Below are 13,730 nucleotides of genomic sequence, written 5' to 3' on the forward strand. Positions count from 1 at the left end.
GTTTCAAAGACAAAAATCCTCAAAAAAAAAAAAAGAAGAGGAGCAGAGAATCAAGATGGCCAGGTCAAGGAAATAACTATAATTCAAGAAAAATCTCTTGAAGAGATAGTAGACATGGCAAATAATAATGCTACAGAGGAAATAAATGTACCTGATTCTTTAGAAAATGAGATCTCATTAAACTATGTCATATCTGAAAAAATTTGGAACCATGATAAAGTCATCATTGATGATGCATTTGTATATAACCTAGCGCTAGAAATTATGGATGAAAATGGGGATCAAGAACCTCGATCAGTCGAGGAATGCAAAGAACGAAAAGATTGGCCAAAATGGAATAACGCAATTCAAGCACAATTGAATTCCTCATAAAAAGAGAAGTTTGTGGACCTGTAATCTATACACCTAATGGTGTCAAACCTGTTGGTTATAAATGGGTGTTTATGCAAAAATGGAATGAGAAGGGAAAAATTGCAAGATATAAGGCACGATTAGTTGCCCAAGGATTCTCCCAAAGACATGGCATAGATTATGAAGAAACATACTCTCCCATGATGGATGCAATAACTTTTAGATATCTTATTAGTCTGGCAAAAAAGAGAATCTTGACTTGCGTCTAATGAATATTATTGCAACATACTTATATGGATCACTTGATAGTGACATATACATGAAACTCCCTGAAGGATGGAATTCTATTGCCTCAAACAAGTTATACAGACAAAATATTGAAACAATTTTACATGGATAAAGCACATCCCTTAAGTGCCCCAATGGTTGTCAGATCATTTATGTAACCAAATATCCTTTTTGCCCACCAAAAAGTGATGGTGAAATTCTTAGTCTTAAGTGTCATAGGAGCACTCATGTATCTTTCTACTCATACACGATCTGATATTGCATTCACTGTTAATTTGTTAGCAAGATACTCTTGTCCTACATGACGATATTGGAATGGTGTGAAACATATACTTCATTATCTTCAAGGCACAAAGGACATACGTTTATATTTTTCTAATATATGCAAGGGAGAACTAGTTGGTTTTGCAGATGCAGGGTATCTATCTGATCCACACAATGATCGATCATAAATTGATTATATTTTTATGTGTGGTGGTGCATCTATCTCATGGCGCTCAATGAAGCAAACTATAGTAGCAACTTCATCTAACCATGCAGAAATTTTGGTAATTCATGAAGCCAGCAAAGAATGTGTGTGGTTAAGGAATATGACATATCATATTCGCAAATAATGCAATTTCCTTTCAACAGCAGAAGCGCATGCAGTCATACATGAAGACAATATGGCTTGCATCACTCAATTAAAAGATGGATATATTAAAGGAGATAGAGTGAAACATATACCGCTGAAGTTTTTTTTCACCCATGATCTTCAAAAGGATGGTGTTATTATAGTCTAATAAATTCATTCAAGCGAGAATCTAGCAGACTTATTCACAAATGCACTTCCCACTTCAGTATTCAAGAAATTGACTCATGATGTTGAAAAGCGATGACTCAAAGACATTAAGTAATATTGCCATCAGGGGGAGTGAATATGTGTACTTTTTTTTTCTTGACCATAGTTTTTTTCCTATTGGGTTTTTCCTTGGTAAAGTTTTTAACGAGTCATACATATTCACAATTAATGGACATCCATGGGGGAGTACTATGAAATCCTTATTTATATGGATATCTATAATCCCTATACCATCAAATCTTTAACCTCCATAGCATTAGTGATGTAACTCTCCTAGCATCAATTCTTAAAATAATGTTGTATGGATATATATAGAGAGTTTGCATACATCTTATAGAAGACAATAAAAATATCTGGTTTGATTTCCCACTCTCTTTGTATATAACAAATTCAACTTTCATTAGTCATCCGTCTTTACGGACTAAACATCATTTTGCATGCAAGTCAGAAACTCCAACGGAGAGACGAACGTCGAAATACTCAAGCTAGCCTCATCGTTCATCCACAGAAGGTCTTGAAAGAATCTGACAGTGATTACTAATTTCCACCGCAGTTGGATTTAACAAACGTAAGGAGAAATTCAGACAAACTAAACATGCCCTTGGAAGTTTTTGCTACAAATTAGTAGCAGTAGTCCCATGCATACAAAACAAACATTAAGCAAATTAAATAACAACATGCGTGATCATTGACATTGTGATTACACAATATAAACGTGGTCAAGTATGAACAGTTATAAAATTTTGAACGATAATTGGACTCATATATAAACAACGCCCTTAAATCCATACTTATAAAAAAAATGGAAAAGCATTGGTAAAATAAAAATATGATCTAGTCATTCATGTTTGTTTAGGAACAGTACTCCAACTAGTTTTCTTATTTAAGGGGGGCAGCATAGAAACACTTCGCAGATACCCATTCGGACGTTACACTATCACTAAAAGCATGGCTATATCACATTCTGAATTTTCACTCCAGCAATTGTATATCAAACTGGCATGATAAAGAACAAACAAGATGCATATCAACTTATAAACTTGAATATACATATCAATACATGCACAAGCATACTATTTGTAGAAAAAAAGTATTTTTTGTTGGCCTACTTAACCCCCTTGAACAAAATTACGTCTCAGAAATTATGCAAATAAGTCATGAAAAAATCTTAAACTAGTTTGTAATATAGCGCATGATGCCATTTATCATCGCACAAAATTTCAACTTAGAATAAACTCGTATAAGGTGAGAAAAAAGAACACGCCATTAAAGAGTAAAGTGACTCGGCTATGGTAGTTTGAGGAGGTAAAGTGAAATGAAAACTGTTCAGGGGGTTATTGTCAAAAAAAATAATTCGAGGGAACAAATAGACTTTTAATACTTGCATATTTCTTTTTTCTTCTGTAGAAGAAGCGAGAAATCTCTTGCAGACGACACAGCTGGATAGTAATGCGAGTTCAGGGCTGGAACTGATCAAGCTTCGTCTAAAGTTTGTATTTAGGGAGCAAGAACACTACATGATACGAAAGTTTCACGATATTTTATGTTCAATTTATATATGTTCTTCTTTACAAACTAATGGAAGCAAAAATAGTTTATCAACTGCTGTGTGCATACTGTCAAAACGAGATTCGCATGAAGCTAGATGACCGCAGCCAACAGTGACAAGCTAGCTCTAGTATTTTCTGTAGCGCTTAAGCCTTTATCATGCGTTTACCTATTCAGCTAACATTCATTTCAATCTAAACACAATCAATTTCAAGGCCAGTTTTATTTTATTTGGATTTCATTGTTCACCGATCGAGTAGTACCTATCAAAAAGTATCCTACTGATAATATATTAACTAGAAGAAAGGTAACAAAATTTCATGAAGGACTATATTGGCAAAGTTTGAAATTAACCAAAGAACGGACAATACACCTCATTTGAAGTGCACTGGACAAGTGGATATGTTGAGAGAGAGAGAGAGAGAGAGAGAGAGAGAGAGAGAGAGAGAGAGAGAGAGAGAGAGAGAGAGAGAGAGAGAGAGAGAGTGGACCAGGTCTGGTTTTGTGGACTGGCCTCTCCAACGATAAAAGTTGCAAAGCTATGAGCAAGTTCCAAAGCTGAAGGCGTTCTCGCTCTTCTCCCCACAAATTATGCAAAAAGGGAAAGCTGCCTCCTCCGTTTTCCATTTAAGGAGATGAAGCAAGCAGGCCCTTTCCAGAATTGTGCATTTTTGTACTTTGGAGGGAGGGATTGTACGTCGCAGATGGTGAGAATCCTGCAGCGCCAATTCTGGGATTGGCATCTAGCTTATTATGGCCAGTGTCCCCTACTGCAGGTTATGATACAGTAGTGCACTGTGGCGGCATCACTGAGTCACTGCCACTTCTTTTCATCTATAGCTCTTACCCCAGTAACCTAGCCATAGTCAGAAGCCTCTACATGACTTCAGAAGCCATTAACAAATACTGCAGTTGAAACAAATAGAGAGAGGGACAGAAGGCTCATGGCGTCTCTCTCCTGCCAAACCAAGGTCAAAAAACAGTACTCATACTACCCTCTGCTCTTCGTAGGAGGAACAACTAAACGGACTGAGACAGAGGCGACTTTCTTGAGAAAAACACAGCGTTACAGACACATGCTCAAGATAGCTGGTCTACACCTAGATAATTAAGGCTTGATACTTTGACTAGGTTGGAGGTGTCAATATTTGACCGAAAATTATCCACACCAGACACTTGTGAATGTGAATATTGAGTACATGAGAAAGCGACCATGGATGGATCGGAAGGAGTTTTGGTATTGCGCAGGTACAGCGATTGTAGAGTAGAGAAGAAGCAAATGGTTATAAGAAACACCATTCTACAAGCAAGATACAATCAGAATATAATACCACATTACAAATGAAAAGGGAGAGAGAAAATCCTGGAAACACAAAACGTCGGATCTCACTGACCTTTAGTTTTATTAGGAGCTAGCTCTTGCATGAATCCATCTCTAGCTTCTACTTTGTCCCTTGATCAATCACCACCACCTTTTAAAACACACGATGATTTGCAATGAATCCTCCTCATATGTAACGCATGCATTGTGTTATATATCCATACGTGTGTCGCACCCAGATGAAAGGTTTCTCCAATGAACAATCTAGCATGCATGTCTTAGCTCCGTAAGCCGGCAGCTCTCAGTATTGGATGGCAAGGCATGGATCAGAACGGCGGCGGCCTGACTCCGCCGCCGCCTCCACTCCAGCCTCCGAAGTTATCTCCGGGGAGCTGGTAGCCCGCTACATTCCCAGTGAGGTTGTAGAGCGACATGCCGCCACCGCCGGCATCGCCTCCGGTCACACCAGAGGACTGAGACGCCGTCGGCTGCTGCCCTTGGTGTCCTGCTGACTGCGCCAGTTGATCTTGCGGATCCGCACCAGCGGCAGCCGCGGCTATCTCCTCTTCCTCCCCTTCCAGCGGCAGCCTCTCGTACACGGCGTTCGCGAACGACGCGGCCATCAGCACGACGGGCCCCGCGGCGACCAGCGAGCCCACCACGCTCCCGCCGATCACCTGCCCCTGCCCGCCGGAGAGGAACACGGTGAGGCCGCTCGCGCCGGGGGGAGCGGGAGGCGGCAGGACCGTGCCAGTGAGCGACAGGATCTCGAACCGGCCCCGCAACGTGGCCACCATGCTCCCCGGGGGCGACGCGCCCGGCTGCCGGAGCGCCACGTTGACAACGGCGCCCCCTCCGCTCAGCACGCACACGCCGCGGCCGCGGCGACGCGCGTACTCGGCCACGCAGTCGACGATGTCCGCGCCGGCCGCGACCTCGAGGACGTGTGAGTGCAGCGCGTTGGGGCTATCGCGCGTCACTATGATGGGCGGCTTGGGCTTGTTCTTGGACCCCAGCGGGCGCCCGCGCGGCCGCCGCGTGGGCCCGCCCGAGCTGTCGCCGCCGCCGCTGCCACCCTCGGCCGGAACCATGGCTAACGAGGACGGCTGGTCACCGCCGGCACCGCTCCCGCTCCCGCCCCCCTCCGCCTCGCCGACCGGGCTCTTGTCGGGCGACATCTTGGGGTGCTCCATCTTGACGTGCGAGTTGGGGGACAGCGGCGAGGGCTGCTGCGGCCGGAGGAGTTGGTGGATGTATCGCGAGCTGCCTCCTCCGCCGGGATCCATTCCGGCCATGGTCGTGTCATCTGGCCGCTCCCACCACTTGCCGGCCGCCAGCTTCTCGGTCGATCGGCCCGCCTCCTCGCGTGAAGCTTCCTTCGGCTCGCCGCCGCCGCTGCACGGCTACACCAGCTGCCTGCTGGTTATGGGCACAACAAGTATTAGCCCCTTATAAAGCAGCTTAATTTGCATGCCACAGTGCAGCACAAGCGCGAAACCAAAACCAAACGAGCAGCTTAGTAGGACACAAAACATAAGAGATCTTCTTCACTAGCTTTTTCTATGCATCTTTGCAGCGTCTTCAACCACAGACGACTTATCTACACAGCACGCTAGCTAGTGATGATGCAGATGCACTAGCTGGTAAAAGACAACTCTTGCTTGTTCCTTACCTCCAGCACAAGCTTCTCCTCGACGACGCTGTGCTGCGGATCAAGGTTCAGCGACTGCGGAATGCAGCTCTAGCAATTAACCTCAAAGCGGGAGGAGACAGACAACAAGGAGATGCTAGCTGTGCGTTTATAAGCGCAGGAGCTAGGCGGGATCTAGAAGAAGAAGAGCTAGGCCTGGAGGCGCGACTGCGAGGCAGGTGCTACTATAAGGCAGGCACGGGGAGGGTCGCTCAGAGCCACCGGCGCGCGCTGAGCAGGAGACAGAAGAGCGTGCGGCGTGCGCGGCGCCGAATTAAAGGCAGGGCGAGAGGAGGGGGACGGCGAGGGATGGGGGTGGCGCTGCTGATAAGGTCTCCGATCCCTTTCCCTGCCCAGTGCCTCCCTCTATCAAGTGCTGCTGCCCCCGGTCCGGGTCCAACCCCTCACGCCCACCAACTACACCGTTTCACTGAAAGGCCGGCCGGGGCAGCGGACGTGTAGGTCAGGCGGTGGCGGGCCAGGACCAGCACCAGAGCATGGAAACCCAAAGAAAAGGTCCGCGTTCAAAGCAACACGCCGTGGACTAGTTTGTCGCGTTAGTTGAACGGCAAGGCACGGTCTGATCGATCGAAGGCCGAATCAGGTGACCGGCCGTCCGGCGCCGGGATAGTGAAGACTGCAGACGGCGCCCGCGACGCAGACGAGGGGCGTTAGGCGTACCGCGTCAGAGCGTACGACTCGGGCTCGGCGTGAGTACATATTTTAAATATGCTTCAGAGCCTTTCGTGTTCCGTGATCCTTGCACATCCATAATTATTACTGTACTCCACTCAAATGAGATGGAATTTCAGTTGGATGATTTATGTCAGCAGCACCGATCAATTAATTACCCGATAACGATGCTGTTATGTATTAACAGCAAGGCCATCTCCAATGGTTCGAATAATAATCCCCCCAAAAAATTTTACCTCCGATTTTCTATAAAAATCATGTAGAGTTTCCACGTTTCCAAAGCAAAACGACACCTCGAATGTATCAGCTGTATTGTTAGTTGTGCACCGGTGCTATACATGGCACAGGTGATCGAGCTTTGCTGGGTAAACATGGCTGATCTTGGCACTTATGCTCAACCTGACACTAATATTTTTTAGGTTACGAGTCATTATCTTCTGACGCACAGAGCAAACCAAATTTGAATGACTAGGTCCTGATTGGCTGGATCTCGAGACACAGCAGAGTTTAATTTAGTGCCGCAACTGCGAATAATGATCAGATGGTGACAAATCATGCAGGGCGAAGACACGAGCTGTGGCTCATCACAATCGGAGTAAGAAAGTGGTTGAGTCCATGATAACGAATTAATTTTCTTTTCCGCTTTTATTTCTCCATGGGTTTACAGTCTTTCTTCTTTCTTCAAATAGCTAGGACATTGACATCGTATCCGCCTTTTAATCACAGCGGTAATAAATTTTGACTCAAAGTGGGTACCTGGATGTGTTTTGTTCAACGGTTGCGCGCATAATATTTTACTAGTAATTAGGATACAGGCACGACACATTTATACAACTCAATTACTACCAGAAAGTGAAAGGACTCGAATCATTTTGGTGTTAACTTATTGAGCACTGCTATAAGTACCAACACTTAAGTACAACTCAGAATCCAATGGTTGAAATCACCGATGGAAACTCATAAATGTATGAGTTTAAATGCATGACTATACTCAAGTTATACTTAAATGGTTGTACGTAAAATATTTGCCTAACTTATTACAGTACTACTTATGAATTAAAGGGTCAAAAACACCTAGTTGCATAGAGTTGCACATGAAGTATTTTCTATTAGAATACCATGTGATAATCTGAATATAGAGTGTTGAAGGCATACAAAATGTAAGCTAACTTTTCTCCTCTCTTCGTTGTTCTTAATTTGGACTGTCAAAACTTCAATTTAAGTACACTAAAAAACTTCAATTTAAGTTGGTGGTACCTGCAGCCGTACGTCCCAGCACAGTTGCATTGCAACCAAGTAATTCACAGATGCTACGGTGATATATACTATAACTCAACGTACGGGCCGGTGAGGGGTAAAAACAGATCCTGCACCTAAAAAAACTGCACCAACCTAGCTAGTTACGGAATACTACCCAAGTGCAGCACTCTGAGCTCCTGTTTGGGATCAATTGAATTTTTTTTATGATATAGTTCAAATATGAAACTTTAAAATATATACTATATAAAATACGAGTTGGTTTCCACGTTAAGTCTTTTCCTACTCTCCTCATATCTAATAAAAACTCTTAAAATTTAAATAATTTACACACCTTTATCATCGATCAACATCATCCAGCCTTCCTACCTTGCTACCGGCTACTGATATGTGACTCATTTAACTAATGAGAATAAATAAAAAATTAGCGAATAATCTCCTTTTTTATTGGATCCCATTTGAAATTAAACTATGGTATCGCTTTCGACGTCGTTCCGATGACGCATCCATATCTCCATACCTTGAGCTTATGATTGATATTACTGCGTCTAATATTTATGTTTTCGTTGCAACATGACCATATCTCCATACCTAGTAGAAATAATTAGTTGTGCACGCAAGCAAAAAGCTGACGTGGTAAGTTATTTAAAGAGAAGAGAGATGAAACTTGTTTCTTATAGAAGAAACTAGCTGGTTGAATCATCCAATATGTAAGACACCGTATTGGAGCATTGTAGTTACTTATGCTCTCTCCTCGTATTTGATCATTTAAGCTCTCTACGACACAAGCACTACTCACATATCATCTTATCATCTCCTCGTAAGGCAACGGAGTTGATCACATGATTAAAATGATAGTTTTGATTATCCTATATGTAACCATTACTTGTTTTAATAGACCTAAAGAAATAACATATAAATATTATATATTAAAAGCTTATTTGTTAATACTAATTTTTTACTTTCTTTTCTCTAAGATTTCATCTAAGAAACAAAGTATCGGAAGGTGGCCTAACAAGCAGGGCTCCTGCTGCAGGGGACCGGTCGACGACGGTCGATTAGTAGTGCTTCCCAATCCGACGGCCGGGGAGACGCTAGACACTGCGGGTTCTGATGGCGCGCGCGTACGAGTGGATCGAGCACCGTCACGTGCGGTCAAAGGGGCTTAGTAGTGGTCAACGGCAGAGCGAACCGCCACCCGCCGTACAGCTGTCAGACACGTGGTGGTGCCGCCGGGCGCGTGGAGTACCAGCAGCTCGCCCGGCCCGGCCGCGATTTGATCGCAGATCATTCACGCGCGCAGCCATCAAGCCCATGCGCATCTCGATACACGATCGTGTGATCTCTCCCCACCAGATCGGTTCATTAGTCTTCGCCGCACCGCACGATGTGATTGAAACCTTGAAGGGACGTGTGGTCAGTGGTCAAACGAACGTGATCGCCTCTCTCGTCCTCCTCGGCTCCCCCCCCCCCCCCCCACGCATGCGCGCGCCGGCATGGCTTACCCTTAAGCTTATCCCTGCGTCCTCCCATTCCTCCTGCAGCAAAGCAGCAATGCAAAGCTAGCTGTAACGCTGCATTATATCAAGCTCTCTCTCTCTCTCTCTCTCTCTCTCTCTCTCTCTCTCTCTCTCTCTCTCTCTCTCTCTCTCTCCGCATGCATGCATGTCGCCCTCTTCTCCGATCCCGTCCCATGCCACCATGTTCCCATCCTTTCGCCGAATCCATCCATGGCCTCTGTTGCAACGCATATCATATCATCGTCGCCACCGTTGATGGTCCTAGCTACTGATCCCTCTCATACATGCATGCGCGACAGTATTTTATTTCTCGTCTGCTCCCTGCACAGCCGGAGCACGTACGCACAGCAATTAAACAACAGTGCTAGCTGAGCTGCGCCTGCGCTCGTCGACGATCTGTGTCGGTAGTGGTGATATGCTAATAAAGCCCCCGGCCAGAAGGTTGGCGCGCGACCGAGCTGCAGCTAGCCTGCGCGCAGAGAGTTATTGCATGCAAACCACCGGGAATCCGCGAGGGCACACAAGCAAAGTCAAAATGCAAACAGCGATGTTTGGATTGTTATCATTTCCTGCTTGAGCTAGGTCGCGTCGATCGTCGTCTTCGTTGTTTTGTTTTGGGTGGGTGGGTGCGATCAGATGAGATCAAAACATATATTATCCTGCAGCATCTCCCTGCAGTGATTGTTGATTTGTGTAGCTAGCTCCAAAACCACGGATGATCTCATGCATGCCCGGCTTTGATTGATCTCTACTCTGACTTCGATAACCAACTAGTATTAAACTATATATCTGTGCGATCATGCAGCTAATTCAATGGTTTGAATATACTAGCTATTAGTAAATTGCAATACAGGACACCAGAAAAAACGAGAGCTAGGGAGCAAAAGATTGGAGTGGAGGTTTGAAAATGGTGTGGACACAAGCATGGCAACGAGAACGATGACCTCCAGTGGGCTAGCAGTAAAATATTGAGCAAGTTTCGGCAAAAGCATTAAGATATTGACGGTGTTGGTTTCCTCAACTAAATCCATTTGTTTATGTGTTCAAGCCTACGATTAAGTTATCCAGGGGAGTACATAACTCGATCAGCTACACTTGTAAGCGCCTTGATGCGACAAGTTATGCCTTCCATGCCATGATCTAATTCCTCTCACTTTACAGTTGGCGCTGTGTACGTACGTACATTATGATTGATGCTTTTGCTTAATTATTCCGTCGGTTCATTAGGTCAAGTAGTAGGAAAAAAAAAACTCAACTAGAAGCTAGGGGAATCCACCTACCATACTTGTACAGGTGTACGCATCGATTATACTCACTCAGAGAGATGTCTGGTTATTGCTTTTTTTCTTTTTGATATGCAGAGAAAGGGAGACGCGACCAGACAGTGGGTGACAGGATTTTAATTTAGCGTATACAGTTCTCTTAATTGGTTAGTTTACAGGTCAACTACTTGGTTGGATAAACGCGAGATTTAGAGAGCTAGCTGCTTGGTGGACTATGCTAGCTTCTCACACCTTCATATGGGGTAGGCCTCCAAATTTCCAATTCAAAAGCGTCGTGGGTTCAGATGTATTCAACTACTCATCGCTCAAAGATTAAGCTATCTGTAGTTCAATAAACAAACAGGGATAAGAAAACACTTTTAGTTACATACTACTACATAAATAATCATTAGTACCGGCTCAAAAACGTCATCAGTTGCAGTTTTTGAACCGGCATTGAATACTTGGTATTGATAGTTACGAATTATCAGTGTCGGCTCATGAAAAAATCTAGCATTGATACTGAAGCTATCGGTGCCAAGTTTTGGTCATGAGCCGGTACTGATAACCCCCCGTACAGAATCTGGCCGTTGTCGATAACAGTACAAATAATATCATATATAACACATACAACAAGATAACACTACTGCCGAACTAGCCTTTTATGTTGGTCCGTCACTACCAGCTTCTAATAGGCCATCAGTGATGGGGCATCACTACCGATTCATAAGCCACGTGGGAAGAATCAGTCATCATGGCTTATAAATCGGCAGTGATAAGAGTTATTACTACTCGCCGATGGCTTGAGCCGGCAGTGATGCCCAACTCCCTCATCACTGTCAGTTCAATCCATTGTCCGGTAGTGATAACAGGGCATCATTGTCAGCATCACTGCCGGCTTAAGCCACTGGTTATATGAGCCGGTAGTGATGTCTCGGCTATATGAAAGTCGCCCTCTCCTTCACCAAGCTCGAGCATAACAGAGAGGATCTGTTTTTGCTCGATGGTGGCTAGTTTTGGTCACTAAGTTTTTGGTGGCTTCAAAATTTTGAGAAATCCTCGTTCCCTAGGTGTTCTAAGGTATGTAACTTCATCTCCAATCTATTTCTAGTTGAATTTTATTTGCTAAATTGCTCTAGATTTTGAAATGATAGAAATGAACCTATGACCCATGATATTTTAAGACAATGTAGATGCAAATATACCTTATTTATGATATGGAATCTTCAATTAGTAACTTATGGGGTAAATCATCTTTATTATTGATTTACATTAGCTATATGTATGATCATATTTATTTTTCTTTTTCAATGAATTAGAAAGCCATGGTATATAGCAAACTCCAATTATATTTGTTATGTTTTAATTAATTAGCAAGATCCAATATAGGTACTTTAGGTATGAGCATATTTAGGATTGATTTTTAATGAACTAGAAAAATTAGCCATGATATTTAGGTATGTATCAAGCTGTAATTATATTTTTTTATATATTTTAATTAATTAGCATGCTTCAATATGAAAACTTTAGGTATGAGCATATTTATTTTGATTTTTAATGAATTAGAAATTTTTTCCATGATATTTAGGTATGTAGCAAGATACAATTATATTTTTTATATTTTATTTGATTAGCAAGCTCCAACATAGAAACTTGATGTATGAGCATATTTATTTTTCATTTTTACTTAATTAATTCTATATAAGGGTTGAATAATAACGAAAATATTAGGGATGGTACCAACAAACACTCATTGAAAGCAGACGCGAAAGCTTACAAAAGATGGCTCCTCCAACCCGAGCCAATTGCCGGTAGGAGATGATGAGGTAATTTATTTGTTGGTGATTACAAAATCTTCTAGATATTATGAATTTAGATTTAAAATAATGATATAATTGTAGATGGACAGAAGATGGATATACGATGCGAGCTGTGTGAGTGCAGAGTACAAGGACGATGTGGAGTGTTTCCTAGTAGCAGCCGCGATGCATAAGTCAAATACATAGTCTCAATACATATGTTGTCGATGCATTGGTTGCGAGAACAAGAAGTAGTTTTTCACCACCCAACAAATACATTCCCACTTGATACCAAGGGACTTTATGCCTGGCTATACCTGTTGGACTGAGCACGGTGAAGCTGATATCGTACAAGAAGAGCAAAACATTGGTAGAGAAGACAAAGACTTATGCACCGATATGTTGGTCGACAAATACACTGATATGCCACCTGTTAGAGATACATTGGTCGATGATGATCTAGAGGAGATGTTGGTCGATGCTGACGCCGATGATTTAGAGCAGATGTTGTGTGATAGGGATGAGAACTTCACCAGTGAAAGAGAGTTTCAAAAGTTCCACCGTATGGTAGAGAACTCTAAACAAGTTGCATATCGTACTTTCACTGCTACAATTGAAGGCAAGCAATGGGTGGTCTGATACAAGATTCACTGAGTTGTTACTGTTCTTGAAGAAATTGCTTCCAAAGAAAAATGTGCTGCTAGAAAACATGTATCAAGCCAAGTAGGTTGTGTGCCCATTGGGGTTGGAAGTGCATAAAATACATGCATGTTCAAACGATTGCATGTTGTATCACGGAGAGCATGTAGACTTGGAAGTGTGTCTCGTCTGTGATGCATCATGGTACAAGCATGACCGTGATGATATCGATGGTGAAGGAAAGAATAAAAAGGCCTCCTGTCAAGGGGATGTGGTATTTTCCTATAATCTCCCATTTGGAGCGTTTATTCGCGAACAAAAGGCATGCCAAACTGATGTGATGGCACACCGAGGAGCGCAAGGATTTGGAATGTTGAGACACCCCACTGATTCTACGCAGTGGAGAAACATCGATAGGAAATACAATGAGCTCTTTGCAGAAGATGTGAGGAATATAAGATTTGGGTTGAGTATAGATGGAATGAATTCATTCGGTAATATGAGTAGTAGTCATAACATTT

The 13,730-nt window shown here is 43.1% G+C and overlaps 1 protein-coding gene across 4 annotated transcripts; it reads right to left on the reverse strand.

The window, feature by feature from the left end:
- Positions 1–1,808: 1,808 nt before the first annotated feature.
- LOC133919658 (AT-hook motif nuclear-localized protein 25-like) lies at positions 1,809–6,460 on the reverse strand. Of its 4 annotated transcripts, none has more exons than XR_009909945.1 (3): positions 6,022–6,460; positions 4,423–5,765; positions 1,809–2,094 (listed from the first exon to the last, which is right to left on the reverse strand). XR_009909945.1 is itself a non-coding variant. In XM_062364114.1 (2 exons), exon 2 carries the CDS (start codon positions 5,642–5,644, stop codon positions 4,676–4,678), a length of 969 nt encoding a protein of 322 aa, XP_062220098.1. In that variant the 5' UTR covers positions 5,645–5,765; positions 6,022–6,460; the 3' UTR covers positions 4,247–4,675. The 4 variants fall into 4 exon arrangements, 2 of the variants coding, with proteins under 2 accessions (XP_062220098.1, XP_062220099.1); XR_009909944.1 differs by lacking the exon at positions 1,809–2,094 and adding an exon at positions 4,247–4,328; XM_062364114.1 differs by lacking the exon at positions 1,809–2,094 and having other exon boundaries at positions 4,247–5,765.
- Positions 6,461–13,730: the final 7,270 nt, after the last annotated feature.

Source organism: Phragmites australis, chromosome 5, assembly GCF_958298935.1.
Source record: "Phragmites australis chromosome 5, lpPhrAust1.1, whole genome shotgun sequence".
Lineage (NCBI taxonomy): Eukaryota > Viridiplantae > Streptophyta > Magnoliopsida > Poales > Poaceae > Phragmites > Phragmites australis.

Coding starts and splice junctions, on each gene's coding strand:
- LOC133919658 (XM_062364114.1), bottom strand. CDS start 5,644: ATGGCCGGAATGGATCCCGGCGGAGGAGGCAGCTCGCGATACATCCAC.